This window comes from Lepisma saccharinum, chromosome 21 (assembly GCF_977018435.1).
Source record: "Lepisma saccharinum chromosome 21, izLepSacc3.1, whole genome shotgun sequence".
NCBI classification, from domain to species: domain Eukaryota; kingdom Metazoa; phylum Arthropoda; class Insecta; order Zygentoma; family Lepismatidae; genus Lepisma; species Lepisma saccharinum.
This window is the reverse complement of record NC_139249.1, coordinates 30068753-30085083: the sequence shown is the minus strand read 5'-3', so window position 1 is coordinate 30085083 and position 16331 is coordinate 30068753. Positions and strand designations below refer to the sequence as shown.

Here is a 16331-nt window from a genome sequence, read left to right as displayed (position 1 = left end):
TGCATAATGAAAATCCTTCCGTTCCCAGCACATCTAATGTTTCGTCTCCCAGTATGATCAAATGCTTACTCATTTATCTCCAGTGACGTGCCCAAGGGAGGGTTGGTGAGGTAATAACCCCATTTGACCCAGTATTCCTTTTTTTTAAAAAAAAAGAAAAAAAAGATGAACGTCAAAGACAGGGAAAAAATGGCAAAATCAGGACTGACTACCAAAAATAGTATGCGTAACCCCTCTCCCTTCCGAAAATCCTGGGCACGCCTCTCTTTATCTCGGACACATTTTTTAAAATGAACTCACCAGAAGTTTTTATCATCGTATTGGAGATTGAAGTAAGATGCGTTCTTCCTGCAGGTTTGAATATGATCCTTTAGGGTGCTGTGGTCTACCTGCCTTCACACCGAACCTTAACAAGGCCCTAATTTTCCATCCTTGTGACTTGGATTTTCAAGACTTAGGAAGGTTTCAGACCGAAGGGACACGCGATACATGTCGATTGGAATGGGCCAATCAACAGCAACGTTTCACACCGTAGCGACACAAATGGCCGCACAAACCTAATCTTCAGGCGACACGGTGTGAAATCTCCCTTATTAGGCCACTGTCATTGTCACCTTGAAGTAGTAGCTCTTGTTGACCACAGAAAAAAATTATCCGCAACCGGTGATAATGCTCCTCAGTTTTCTTCTCTCTCCTATATTTTCTGTGCTTGTTCACTATGCAGGCAACACCTTACGATTTGATATACACAGGACATGTACTATGTAGACATTTTAACGAAAAATCGGTTGAAGTCAAGGATGACTAGGTGGCTCAGTTGGTAGAGCCCTGATGTGGGTCCTGGTAGAGCCTGCAATTTCCGCCTAAAATGTCTACATATGCAACATCTTCTTGCTTTCTCTTCTCGACATTCATAAAATTTTCGGCTGTCTCTTTATGGTAGTTAAGTGTTTGAATGTGTTTCGAACCCAATAGGCTTAAACAAAAGTATTTTTTTATATCATGAAATTCTCAGACTGCATATACGAAATTTAGTTCTGGCAAAACTAAATCATCACTCAAAACTTTGATTTTCAGTTGATCTATGCAGCTTATTTCTGTTTTAATATCCGGTACTGATGAAATATTCACTTTAGAGAGAGAGAGAGAGAGAGAGAGAGAGAGAGAGAGAGAGAGAGAGAAAGAGAGAGAGAGAGAGAGTCCTTGATCTCTTCGGCCCTCGAACCGAGCTAGCACTACTCTGAGGCCCCGGAAGTTCTGCTGTCGTCAATGTCTTCATTTTCGAATCACTATATCTTATAAAGCAACCAGAGGACGCTGACTGATCTGATCACCAATCGACTGTATGAATTGTCACACTTACCTCTGAAATCTCATTAACCGATTCTTTGTACAGATCAATCGAAAAATTGAATCGGCGTATTTATATACTCATTATATTCTAGAACGTTCCGCAGATAAAACGATCGCTAATATCGCCAGTAATTGACTCCTTCTCTCATTCAAGAACGTACCCTCTCCCGCCTTCCAGAGATTAGAAATTACAACGAATCGCCCTACGTGTGGCTCTACCTTTGTTGTGCAGCATCCAAATGCTGACAAGTCTCTACATAGTCCTCAAGTGCGCTGAGTCAACACCGAAAGCGCAAGAAAAGTGTACGTGCAATATTACCAACAACAGGGTTATAGAACATTCTCAGTCTTGCCTCGATACTTGTCTATCTCCTTAAATCATCGTTACATTATTCAAAAAGCCAAAAACCTAATTTTATCTAGTGTAAAATAAAAAAAATCATGGGGGGGGGGCTCGAGCCACATCAACCCCACCTTGGATACGTGCTATTAACAATAACAGGGTTATAGAACATTCTCCATCTTGTCTCGATAATTATTTCTCCCAAATTATCATGACATTATTCAAGAAGCCAAAATCCTAATTTTATCTAGTGTAAACAGAAAAAAAATCCTGAAGGGGGCTCAAGCCTCCTGATTCCCACCTTGGATACGTGCTATTGACAATAATAGGGTTATAGAACACTCTCCGTCTTGTCTCGATAATTATTTCTCTCAGATTTATAAATTTATTATCTTCACATTATTCAAGACGCCAAAAATCTAATTTTATCTAGTGTAAATTTAAAACTTTCCTGAGGGGGGGGGGGGCTCGAGCCACCTCATACCCACCTTGGCTACGTGCTATTAATAATGACAGGGGTATAAAACATGCTCCGTCTTGCCTCGATAATTATCTCTCTCCTTACATTATTTTAACATTATTTAAGAAGCCAAAAACCTAATTTTATCTAACGTAAAGTGAAAAATTTCCTGGGGATAGGGTCGAGCCCCCTGTGCCCCATCTTGGATACGTGCTATTATTAATAACAGGGTTACGGAACATTCTCCGTCTTGCCTCCATAATTATTTCTTTCCTTAAATTATTGTCACATTATTTTATTTCACACCACAAGAAACAAAAAAAAACTCATTTTATCTAGTGTAAACCTAAAACTTTCGGGGGGCTCGAGCCCCCTAAGCCCCCCCTCTGGATACGTGCCTGTGGCTAGGTATGGGCAAAGGCTGCTAACCGAGCAGAGGCTGTGTCCAATCATGCCAATGGGTCCCGCATAAGTTGACACCGGAACAAGAGGCCTGTAGCATGGACATGTCTCTTCAATCGCTGCAGCGTTACAACGAAGGTGGGGACAATTTCCTCTCAGCAACTGTTACCGGCGACGAAAATTGGTGCCAACACTTTGAGCCCGAGTCGAAACGACAAAGTCGTCAGTGGAAGCACGTAGATTCCCCTCCACCAAAAAAGTTCACGACCCTCCACATTAGTACCGGCAAGGTCATGTTTTCGTTCTTCTTCGATCGCAAGGGACCGCTCCTCGTCGACTGCTTGGAGCATGGAACGGTCAATGCCCAGCGGTATTGTGAAACGTTAACGAAACTCAGGAAGGCAATCAAATCGAAACGTCCAGGTCACCTTTCTCGTGGTGTCGTCCAATTGCACAACAACACTAAACCACACACAGCCAACGCAACAAAAGAATGTCCGAAAAAATTCAAGTGGGAAGTTCTGAGCCCCCTCCCCTTATACTCCAGATCTGTCCCCGTGTGACTTCCACATCTTCGGTGAGCTCAAAAAAGCACTGCGGGGACAACAGTTTCAATTGGACGATGACGTCAAGGAGTACGTGCGCAATTGGTTCCAACAGCGCCAAAGGAGTTCAACGAGCATGCCATTTTGCGACTGGTGTCACAATGGGATAAATGCCTAAACAGTGGCGGACAATACTTCTGAGGTTCGTTACGTAAGTACTGTTAAATATCTTCTGCCTCGTTATTTATTGACTGACCCTCATATATATACACACACACACACACACATACTCATTTGATCACTGTTTTAGTTTCACTGCATTGATGGGTGTATATATATATATATATATATCACTAAAACAATGATAAGATGAGGTTTTTCTTTCCCGACTGAAATTTCATCATGGCCTCCCCCCCCCTCTAATCAGAGGGTCTGTGCGCGCCTATGAGCTGAGGGTATGCTCCTTGTGGAATAATAGTGACAGACAGCTGGGTGGATGCTTTGCAAAAAAATTTCTAGCGGTTGGGGGGATACCATCCCCATCACTTCTAGGTTCGAGCGTTGATTTGGGCTGAAAAAACCTTCAGGCCTACTTATGTAGTTCTTCTTGTTTGCTAGGAAGAAGGTGGCAGAAAGAGCGGCTGTGTAAGGATTTCATGAAATTGATGAAGGTACATCTAGAAAAAAACGCCCGTGCACGAGCTAGGACTCGAACACGGGTATTTCTTGAAATAAACCGTTAAAATATGCTATTTCATATACTTTACATTGTTTCACAACAAGAATTAACAGTCTACTTGGAAACCATGGACTCAAACACTATGAAAATTCCTTCCCGGACACGTCCTTGCTCGTAAATGCTATTATAGCGCTGGAACGAGATACAGGGGTACACTACCCCTCTAAATTATTTCAGATGGGTACACATCCCTTAAACCCAAATTGTACCCTCCTCAAATAATTTGAGGGCCTCCCAAAGCCGCAGTGGTAGCGTCGTCGTCAAGGGGTCCTGGGTTCGATACCCGGTGGAGGCACTTTGCACAGTGGTTCGGATCCCACTTTAAACTGTAGGTCCAGTGCCGATTAGCCTTACTGTGCATAAAGTGTACTTAAAACAACAAATCAATAACAATCAAATAATTTGACAGGCGCAAAAGGTTGCTGTTGAATAAATCTCAACACTAGAAGTTAATTTTTCTGTGACTTCAGAAAACTTTATTTTTAGGTGAAAACTGTTTAAAATTATTGCAAGACAATGGAATAAGACATAGGCGTCCGCATGGGGCGGGGGGCAATTGCCCTCCCTAGTAAATGACGTCCGCAGACTTTCCCATGGAGGGGAGGGGCAAGCAAGGTATTTTTTTCCATGGGGGTAAACGAAGCGTATTGCCCTCATTATAGTGTTGCCCTTTCAAAAAACACCACTTGAGTTTGAAATTTTCACTTTCTGCATCCCCATTATAATAATTAATGTAAATTACTGTGACTGAAATCCAATTATATGTGGGAAATATGCATGGACGTCCGCAGGATTTTTTCCAGGGAGGGGCAAGGAAGGTATTTTTTTCCAGGGGGGGGCAAACCAGGCACATTTTCCCCAAAAATACTGTTGTTCCCTAAAAAAACATTGCTTAAATTTGAATTTATGGTGTTCATGCAATAATTAACACATATTATTGTGGCTAAAATGAAATTATAAGTGTGAAATACATAATTTTTGGTTGACTTTCATTTTCCAGGGAGGGGCCACGGCCCCCCTTGCCCCCCCCTTCCGGACGCCCATGGAAATATGTAATTTTAGTTTGACAGGAGGAGGTGGGCTATACTTGCCTCTCCTCTCCCCTCCGGACTATATACTTTCACTTAGAAATTTAGTGTAGAGGAATCTTATCGCCGTTATTAAACAATATTATACTCTTAAAGAAAAAGAAGTATTTCCAAGCCTATGAAAGTTCCAAGCAACTACGGGAAAGGCGCGTGCATTATTTCCTACGTAATTGAACTATAATACGCCTAAATTACACTAAGAAGATTTTCCGTGGGTTCGGACACACACTATATAGCCTACGCCTCCTGTTTCGTATCAATCAATACAGTAAAAGAGTGAGATGGAATTAGTTTTTTTCTTCTTCCCGGACTTTCATCAAGGTTTTTGCCCGGGGCGGCAACTTCATATAACTAGAGGGGGGAGAAAGTGCCTTTCCGCCCCCCCCCCCAAGTCGGCGCCTTTGCCTACCCTAATCAGAGGCAGTGGCGTCGCGTGTGGTTCGCATAGGAGTGTTCACAATAATGTTTTTGTACTGAATGCAGATTTACTCCTCTCCCTTGTAACTTCATATTCAATTGAAAAAGTGAGAATAACAGTTCAATTTATTTTCAACAATTTTCCCCCCTAAACCACGCTATATTTGAAGTAATACAACAAGGACCTAGGGGAAATTGTCCCTCTCCCCCTTAAAATTCACCAGGTTTAGCGAATTGTCGCTAAAGTTTGCAACTATGTAGCACAGGCCTTTTCGAGTCCCCCAAGACATGCCTTGTATATGCTGCACTCTGGTGTCGAATGTAAGAAGTATTGTCGCTTGCAGTGTTCGCACAGAGAAGTGAACATCTTCGGGGTATAGTGGCCAACAGCCACTTAGCTGTCAGCTCTATGCAACACGCACAGCAATTGGGTTCAACGCCCTCCGTGGAACACCGTAGGAGTCAGTGTTACCAACTATCTAAAAAAAGTTATCAGATGTGAAAGAAGTCGTGTCAGAGTAAAGTGTGTGTATATACACTTGTACATGAAACAGTATTTTTTCGAATTAATATACGTGTGTGTGTGTGTGTGTGTGTGTGCATTTAATATGTACGTAATTTAAAACATATACATGAGTGTTCACGTGATCATGCGAACATTATCAGGCGACGCGCCTGATCAGAGGGTCTGTGCACGCCTATGGAATAAGATATAATTCAATTCAAGAAAGCCAATCCTCTAGCTGATGTTCCTATACGATGAGTGAGGGGAGAGGGGATAAACATTTCAAAAGCAGTAACCGAGTAGTGTTTAAGATATAAATCTGCTTCATAAGAGTATGCTATCTACCTTGACTTTCAAATTTAGCGATACGCTTCCTTGTTCAAGCATTCCTCTAGAGAATTATGGTGAAATGTTGGAGAAATAAAGGACTTTCCTGAAGTTTTCAATACGATTCCCCGATGTTGCCAAGTTGTTATGGCATGCAGATTTTTGATGCCTATACCACTAAGAGGTAAGAGCCGAAGTCAGATGATATTTCTCTTTGTAATTCAAAAACGAATAGCGCATCAGCAAGCACGGTAAATAGATAATGTTTGTTATTATTATTATTATTATTATTCCTTCCATAATACCACTGGAAATAGCTATTAATATTAATAGCTACAGTTCGCTTTTCAAGTCATTCTTGGTCAATATTTACTCTATTGCATTTCCTATTTCCATTTGTCACATAAGTTGTAATTGCATGATTTTTTTTCTTTTAGGCTATTTGCAAATTATATAAATTATAAGTTGCCACATACCGTACATCAAGATTTTGTAATTTTGAGAGAGTAAACTGTAAAACGATTATTTCTCATGCTTAAAAAGAAATTCTTCAGTTTTAAATTAATTATTCCTTCGACATTGATTAGTGATTACAGAATCTTGGGAGGGATATTTATAAATTCTCAGTGTTGCTTACCGCAAGTCATGTTTTCTGCCCTATCCGCCCACTGCTGACCAAATATTCGCCTTCCATCTTCGGTATAGCAAAAATGCCTGAAAAAAAAATAGACGGATAATTACACAAAGGATAATTACAGTTTGAGCTTCGTTTACAGCACCAACAGTCTATTTTGAAGTAGGCAGAAAGACCTGGGAAAAAGTTCTGTGCATTCTCTAAAAATAGCATGTGGGATAGTGTGTCTATGAAATTTCATAAGATCATTTGTTGTAGTTTTGATTTTATAATCTATTTTTTTTATGTATAAATGGAAACTTGTCAACTGCAAGTAGCGTTTTGTATGCTACTTGCAAATGGGGCAAGGTAATAATAATGATAATTTTTAAAGTTCATTTTTAGCACAAACAGGCTAATACGGACTGGACTTGCAGTTTGAAGTAGGATTCGAACCACCACGTTGATTACAAGGTGAAGACGTTACTACTACTTCATCGAAGAGGACCAGTAATAGTGCTCTATTTTCTTCGGGAAAATGAATTCAATTTTTTTAGGGGGGGGGGGTTATCTCCATTTTGGTGCACGGACGTATGGGAGTCATCCATGATCCATAGGAATACACGATTATACTATAAACAAAAATGTATAAAACACTGTCACAAAAATGTAGGACACAATCATTCATAGTAAATAATATATATTTACTAACAATAGTAGGAAATAATGCAAAAACGACATATTTTTTCAGTTGAAAATAACAAATTTTAAAATAAACTTCGAGGAAATAATTTTTCTCCAGTTTCCCTGTAATTTACTGTTTCTCCAACCAAAAAATGTGCTTTCATCAAGCAAATAATACCCGGTGGAGGCACTGAGTGGTTCGAATCCCTCTCACTCTCGTAGCGTACACATATAAAATTAAAAAATATATATAAACATTACACAAGAATAATACTAATACTACATTATGATATCTATGTATACATAGGTATGTATGTATGAGGTATGTACAGGAGTTATAAAAATAAGGGTTTTGAGATTGCCACCCATATGGGTCTTGTCTTCTCTTCGTGTTATTATGAATAGACCTATAAATTATATTAACATATTAATTAAAACATTTATAATATTATTTCTGGGACACTTGGTTCTGACACCGCAGAAATATATTTATAGATACGTGCCTGTATAAAAAAATTGTCTTATTTTTATATCGGTTCATCCGAATTTATCAGTGTAATGCTCCTGCCCACTCGATCACAATTTTCTAATGATATACAGAATTCGCGATTATAATTACCACCTGAGCGCTAGTGTCGCTCCCAATATGGCTCCTGTATGTAGGATACATCTCTTGTTTACGTTCAGTTAGTAGTAGGAACTTAGGAAATAGTAGCGCGTGAAACATTACCTGCCATCATTGCCCCCTTTGGATTGTACAGGGGCGAATGATCCATCGGGTAAGCATGTTGAGTCGTATCCTATGTAGTTTAGATAATGATATGTACTGCAGGTTCCTAGAAAGAATATAAATAAATAAATAATATTATTTATTAATTGCATCCAGAAAACGAAACATGAGAATGTATGTTGAAGGTGAAAGCCATTATCAAAGTTACATCAAATTGAAGTCAGTCCATGCAATTGTAGACAATATTATTACTTGAAAATGGATTCCCCAATTATTACAAACTTTGGTGTATTTATTATTGTAGTTCCTTGAATGCTCAAATGGAGGCAATGGTCACACAAAAACAACGTTCATTACCTGTTGCCCCCATAGGTTTACTGCGTAAATTTTAGATTTTGCCTCCTAGAGTGATCGCAGCTTATGGCTAGTTTCAAACATCTTACAGAAAAGGGGAAGGATTTAAATTATAAGAGATTTGGTAACTTCAACATTCTCTGCTTATTGCTGTAAGTACAGCTTAGCGAAGATAAGAATGCCCCTGTGGCGCTGCAGTCGCGGGTCTCACAGGCACGGGAGAAAAGATGAAAACAGACGACTCTGCACTTTAGTTCACAAGTTTGCCGGGGACATTGTTATCTTTTTGAGCTGTAAGGTATAAATTATGCTACTTGTTAATTACTCATCACAGAGCCCAAATAATGCCCTGAATGCCTATTTTGTTTCGGTGACGTAGGCTTTCAGAACAGAAATGCGTTTTAGTGTAGGATATAACGAACGTTTTTGCTGTTCTTAAAATTGCCTATTTAGATCATGGGACCTAACTTTAGGGGCGGGCAGAATCAAAAAAGTTTCCCATCCCATAAAAATTATTTGCTAAATAACTGTCGTGGCTTCTAAATCACAGATTTTACTCTTTATTACTTTTCTCCTAGGAACTCAGGAGGCTAACTTGTAAATTTGAACAAACCTGACAATTTGGGGAGAGGGAAGGGTCACAAGTTACGTCTATCATTCCGGTTGTTAGGGCCTTTTTCCTCCGTTAGTGTCTGAGTGCCCTAAAAGAGCGAAAAAGAATAATAGCCTTTATTTTCTCGGTCTTATCGAAGCGTGAATTCCTTTTCGACAATGATTTTTGACAAAGGTGAAATAACGATGACAGCACTGAAAATATACCAACATGTAACATTCTTTCAAGAGGTGGGGGAATGGTTAATGATTCTCATCATTAGAATATTCGAAATGTATGCCTATTATAGCATATTTTTCATTTAGTGTCCATTATAGTGCCCTTTGCCTGCCTATTTATGCAATATTTAGTGCCTAAAAATCCGGTGCTATGCTCATCATTCGCCATGGGCGTACCCAGACTATTTCCAGGGGGTGGGCAAATTAACCTTTTTCCAGGGGACAAAGAACATTTTTCCAGGGAGGAGAGTGCTATATATTTTGAATTATTTGAAAAGGGAATAATATTTACGTTCCACAAAAAAGCACAATGAATAGAATGAGAATTTTCACCAAGTTTATGAAGGATGGATATGCTTCAGCGACCGAGAGGTTAAAATATCCTTTTTCCCAGATATTTTGAATTTCCCTTTTTGCTAAGGAGTGGTTTTGACTGGACGCGTTTCAACACCGATCTTTGTGTGTGGAATTTGAAAATTTTGAAATTTTAGATTTTTGACCATAAAAGATGCAAGACGGGTATTCTCAAAGGTCTGTATCTCATTCAGAAGCATGGGCATCCTGGGATCGAACCGGTACGTCAACCCTTCCCCCTTCGAAAATTGGCAGTTTTCAAGTTACAAGAAAGCAGGGAGGTTGTTATTTTTATTGATAATAACAGAAATAAAGTTCACTTACCATTCGATTCGATCAGAATAACTAAAGTAGAAAATGCTTGACATCGATAAAATTGTATATAATGCAGGAAGAGAACCATATTTTATCATTTAATCCAAAGGCTAAATGCTTCCACATTTTACAAAATTCCAAAAAAAAATAGTTTTCTGTAAGTAGTCACACAACATAAATTTCATGACTAAAATTCCCCCCTAACTTTTAAAGGTTCTGCTTGAAAAAGGTATGTAAAAATAACAATATAGAATAACTATGCATTCCGGTACATTAAGTACATGAAATGTAAAAAAAAAATGTAAAACAAGTTGTACTGAAAGATCCTCACAAGATGGAATAAAATTGGCAAATTTTATTCGTTTATTATAGGTCTACTTATTATTATTATTATTATATATTATTATTTCTACTATTCAACTCTTAACAATGCCCCCCCCCCCCTCCGCTTCCACACACACAAAAATTTCTGGCGACATCAATGTTTTGATCAGAGGTTTCAGTTTTAAGACCACTTTTATGCACAGATAGCCTCATTGGTACTGGACCTACAGTTTAAAGTTGAATCCCTACCACTATGTACCTCCACCGAATCCGGGACCTCTTGATTGTTTGGTTGGTTGATTTGGTGTTTTAAGCCCACTTTATGCACAGTAAGGCTAATCGGGACCTGTACCTACAGTCCAAAGTGGGATCCAAACCACTATGTGCCTCCAGCGGGTATCGAACCCGGGACACCTTGATTACAAGGCGACGACGCTACCACTGCGCCATCGGAGAGGCCTTGAGACCTCTTGATTACAAGGGGATGACGTTACCACTACGCCATTGGATATGTCCTCTGAGCAGTGGTAACCGATGGAACGTGTAATTCGCTTTCTAAATATCCTGTTTTTAATGTCCTTACTAGAGTACTGCATTGAACCACTTTCGCTCGCTCAAACTCGATCGAATCTCCCACGCTCGAGCGTGATTCGCTCGAATATGTAGAATATCAAATATCATTTCAATGTGACAATAATAATCGTACAAAATATGTGTAAAATTAGTGCTGGTAGTTTCAGCCCATAGTCATCTATTCATTTTCATATTGCTATGCATTGGTAAGATAGACTAAATTACTATTTAACATGAGATGAGATGATGACTATGTTCACTTGAGTTTCAATTTCACTGAGTCTTTCACTTGACGAACCATATTTGAAGGCTCACTACCACAGACAAATTACGGTTGTATTGAACTACTGGACTTCGAGCGTATACCGGTCGTTTGCCTGTTCGAGGGTTATTCCGGGGCCTCCGAGTCCGAGATAATTATATACGGGCCTCACACCAGCATCCGTGACGTCACAGGATTAGTCAAGTATAGTCCATGTACAACATTTAACAAAGTGCATTGTAAAGAGTATAATATTTAGTTTTTTAACTGAATCGTCTTCTTTTATTCGTTCTGAATAACCTGAAGAACTTTTCAAATGTTATATGACATTAGAAAATACGTAAATAATATTGATAAAAGTAAAATTCAATCTTTACCGTTCTGCCTAATGTACGTACCTTTGTATTTATTTCAAATTACCAATGGTAAAAGCGATATAGATAAAAATGTATCCTACATTTGGAACTTACAGTAAGTTCGTAAAGAATTATCATCGCTAGTATATAATTGTAATTAAATTGCTGTGGAATAAAAACTTACGGTCCAACTTGGGTATGCAAATACTGTAATATTTGTAAAAGTTTATGTACATAAAGAAGAAGCAGAAGAAGAAATGATGGGCAAAACTGCTTAGCGGTAATCCCAAGTAAAAGTAAATAAAATAAAATAAAAACCTACTTTGTTTGTGCTCCGCAAATAATGTGATAATTTAGTGTGTTTGCACGCTTTTTAGCCTGAAATAATGTAACGAGATAACGCAGCAAGTACTAAACTAAAGCTGTAACTATAAGAAGTGAAACTAAGGAACATATATAATGCTATATTGCTAAAATTTGTAAGTGAACAAATCCTACATTTGGAACTTACAGTAAGTTCGTAAAGAATTATCATCGCTAGTATATAATTGTAATTAAATTGCTGTGGAATAAAAACTTACGGTCCAACTTGGGTATGCAAATACTGTAATATTTGTAAAAGTTTATGTACATAAAGAAGAAGCAGAAGAAGAAATGATGGGCAAAACTGCTTAGCGGTAATCCCAAGTAAAAGTAAATAAAATAAAATAAAAACCTACTTTGTTTGTGCTCCGCAAATAATGTGATAATTTAGTGTGTTTGCACGCTTTTTAGCCTGAAATAATGTAACGAGATAACGCAGCAAGTACTAAACTAAAGCTGTAACTATAAGAAGTGAAACTAAGGAACATATATAATGCTATATTGCTAAAATTTGTAAGTGAACAAAATGTAAAAAAATAAAGTGCTCCCCTGTGCATAGCACCACGCCATGAAGGCGTATAGGGGGTGTGGGGGTAAGGCTCCACACTTTCTTGATCCGGTCGTGAGTGGGGTTGATGTGATCAGCATCACGCCCCATACCGAGGCGACAAACCACAAGTGTCGCTTGAAAGCGAGCAGTCGGTAATTAATGCAGCCTTTCGAACCGTAGGGACACAAGCACTGACTGCAACGTTTCCTCAAGGAGATTTTAGACCAAAGCGACACGCGACATACAATACGAGGATTTCACACCAAAGCGACACGGCTCCTTCGGTCCAAGGCAACGTTCATACCGAAGCGACACATGTTGCTTGGAAAGGAGCAAATCAAGAGCAACATTTCACATCGTACCGGCATGACGGGAAGCACAGGCCAGCGTTCGGTTGGTGAAATCCTCAAGCGATAAGTGTCGCGTGCCGCTTGTTGCTTTCGTGCGCAATCTCACTAAAGCAAGACACTCATTGCATCGCGTATGCGCGAACAACAGACCACGGCAACATGTTGCAAGCTATTGAGGAAATGGCCCAGTTTGAGCGACGCAGAAGCGACAAAGCGACACGTGTGGCTTATCGTGTCGCCTAGATCTGTTGTTGTAATGTGCGGTTTATCGTGTCGCCTATCTGTTGTTCGCAAGCAACACTTGCTAATAGACTGAAGGCACCATGTCCCTTGTCACTTAGTTGGGAACTCCCCCTGTAGCGTGTCGCTTCGGTCTGAGCACCCTTCCTTTAAGGAGCTTTCTCTCATTCAAATAGCTACATGTATTTCCCAAAAATACACGACTAATCCTTTGACGCCATCAGTCCTTTTAATAACACAGGTTGCGGCCCATATACGGAGTATAAACGAAGTATACGCATCTCGGAGACACCGGTTATTCGCTGGAGCGAAGAAACAGTTGGTTCCGTAAGCCATCTAGCGTCATCCGTGCGAACTATTAGACGATCGAGCAAAAAAATCCTCGATACAACACTCTAGCCCTTACTCGGAAAAGCTGGGGTTTTCGCGATAAAAAATATATACATATTCAGTAAACCTGAGAGAACAAATACTGGAAATCTGGTCAAAATAAGAGGGAATATTGTGGCATATGTTCCCTGATTTTACATGGTATGACCCGAATGTAACATATTTCACATTTTTATTTATTGTTCAAGGATGGTTCAAGTTACTTACTGTTTAAAGGGTTTATGGGTGGTTTGCATTTCCCTGCCGAACACTCGAGGCCTGGTGCACACTCGTATTTTATAATAGGGAATTCGCCGATCTGCAAACCATCCTTGTTCTTTTCCTCGCAACAAGCTTCGTTGTAACCTAGAAATAGACAGAAATACATTTAAAATGTGTAATTCGAACCACTGTCCACAGTACATTACAGTTGAAACTTTGGTTGCCTTGTATAAAACATAATGGTATAATCGTTTAATTTTAAAAAAATAAATTTTAAGTTCACTTTATGCACAGATAGGCTGATTGGGACTCTGGACATACATTTTAAAGTGAGATGCGAATCACTATGTGAATGTTCCTCCACCGGGTATCCAACCCAGGAGCCCTTGATTACGTTGTGTCTTCACTAACCTCTTATCTGAGAGTAATGCCCCTACCCACACTCATTCACCACCCCCTTCCTCTCCCTCTGGAATATTAAATGTCTATCTTACTTGATATTGATTAATTATATTCGTCTTCATGTTCGTTTTCCGTTTTTCTGTCTTTCTTCGTGCTATATTTTCACCTCTTGCTTGTTCACTCTATTGTTTATTTTTCTTTTACTTCCTTTTCTGTCTCATTTCCTCCTTCTTCTCTATCCATTTCTGTTTCTTGCACTCTCTCTCTCTCTCTCTCTCTCTCTCTCTCTTTGTATCGTATCATTCTTTCCTTTCAGCTCTCATTCGGCCACTTTTATGTATGTTTCTCTTTCTCACTCTATTTTTCTCTATCGTTTCTTTAACTCTCTTTTTCTTTATTGTTTGTTTTATCTCCTACTTTTTTTATCGTTTGTTTTATCTCCCACGTTTTTTATCGTTTATTTTATTTTTTATCTCTCTCTCTTTCTTTATTGTTTCTTTTTCTCTCTTTATTCATTGTTTCTTTTGTATCTTTCTCTTTTCTATCAGTTTTATGTCTGTTCCTCATCCACTTTATTTCTCTCTCTCTCTCGCTCTCTCTGTGTCTGTCTCTGTGCTACTTCTTTGAAAATACCAATTATCTTAATTTACCATAATATGTTAACGTAACGACATATGATTCTAATTTTCTGCGTGCGTCCATGCAGCCATTTTGGTTTTCGAGTACACGTACGACCAGTAGCGTGCCAAAGTAGACGGTTGGTGAAGGTCAAAATCCCTTCTGGTCCATTATTAAAAGAAAGGAAAAGAGAAATGTTCAAGAAAAGATGGTGGGGTCTCTCCGATGACGTAGAGGTTATGTCGTCACCTTGTAATCAACGGTTGGTTCCCGGGTTCGATACCCGGTGAAGGCACATAGTGGTTCGGATCCTATTTTAAACTGTGGGTCCAGTCCCAATTAGCCTTTCTGTGCATAAAGTCGACTTACACAAACAAACAATAAAAGATGGAAGATATAGCACTGACTACTAAAAAGAGAAAACCTATTTCCCTCTCAATTTTTCCTCTACAAACACCACCCTGCAAAGTACACGATTATCTTACTTGCATTACGAAATAACGAGTTATTTTTAACGCAGTTATGTTTTACAATGAATAACTGTGACCCTATTATTATTAAAAGGTGAAGAGTAACGGACTTTTCTGCACGTTTCAACAATAGTGAATAAAATTACGGTTTCCTAAAAAACATATGTAGGTATAGGCCTAGTTTTGTTACGAGAAAATGTTTTGCGTGACGTAATTTTTCCAAGGATAAGATCATTTTCTTACCACTATATTTTCACATTGAAACTTATTAAGAAATCATAAATTAATGAAACTTAAATTCAGCCTTTGTCATGTCATTACTGAAAAAAAAGAACAGTCTGTTGCAGTTCATGTAGGAAACAGTTTGTATTAGTTAAATATATCTTATCTGTTACTGTAACTGGGTGAACAAATTAACTTTCCGGAAACTGGTACTTACCACAAGCATACTTAACACATCCCGGGCACTTATTGCAAATAGTTGCGCCTTCTTCGTACACAAGGCCATTTCCGCAACTTATAAGGCTTGTTGTGCATGTTATTTTACTGTCCAAGTCACAGCCATCATCTTGACCATGGGTTGCTGAAAACAGAGCGAAAATGCAAGAAAACGCAAAAAAATACAAGGTGCTAGACATTTCTCTCTTGTATCACACGCCTTCACAATCTACTGGTGATAATCTTGGCTTCGATATCAGACAAACCGTTCTGCTTTAGATAACAGAAAAGTATGTTCAATCTTATCAATTGCTGAATCGAGGAACGTCAACATTCACATACATACACACATATATAATGTGTAAGTGTATCGTATATTTCTGTATCTACATCTATCTATCTATTTTCATAGACGTGCGCAAACCCCCTGAATAGGGGGGCCAAAAGCCTTGGTGAAAGTTCAGTCGGGAAAGAGAAACCGTATTTCATCTCACTGTTTTCGTTTTATTGTATTCATGGGTGTTTCCAAAGTGCAGCAACTCAAATTTTGAAAATTTATATCATGAAAACTCTAAGAGATATTTACACCGGGTTTTCTGCATTATAAAGCCTCATTCATTGAGATAATTTTTAATGCTTAACATTATCAGTTTAGTCCGTACAGAAAATTAGATAAATTAATAATTGGCGGAAGGCAGGGTTAAAATTTTTCCACAAATGCAGTTTTGAGTGAG

The 16331-nt window shown here is 38.8% G+C and overlaps 1 protein-coding gene across 1 annotated transcript in view; it reads right to left on the bottom strand.

Annotated features, from left to right (window-relative positions):
• LOC146004005 (uncharacterized) overlaps nucleotides 1–15819 on the bottom strand; it is a 51148-nt gene extending 35329 nt beyond the window's left edge. Inside the window, exons 1-4 of the mRNA XM_083142552.1 lie at nucleotides 15599–15819; nucleotides 13676–13813; nucleotides 8207–8312; nucleotides 6817–6893 (exon numbers count right to left, since the gene is read on the bottom strand). Coding sequence (XP_082998678.1) covers nucleotides 6817–6893; nucleotides 8207–8312; nucleotides 13676–13813; nucleotides 15599–15797 — 520 coding nt within the window. The 5' untranslated portion in view covers nucleotides 15798–15819. The remainder of the gene's footprint in view (nucleotides 1–6816; nucleotides 6894–8206; nucleotides 8313–13675; nucleotides 13814–15598) is intronic.
• Between the last annotated feature and the right edge of the window lie 512 nt (nucleotides 15820–16331).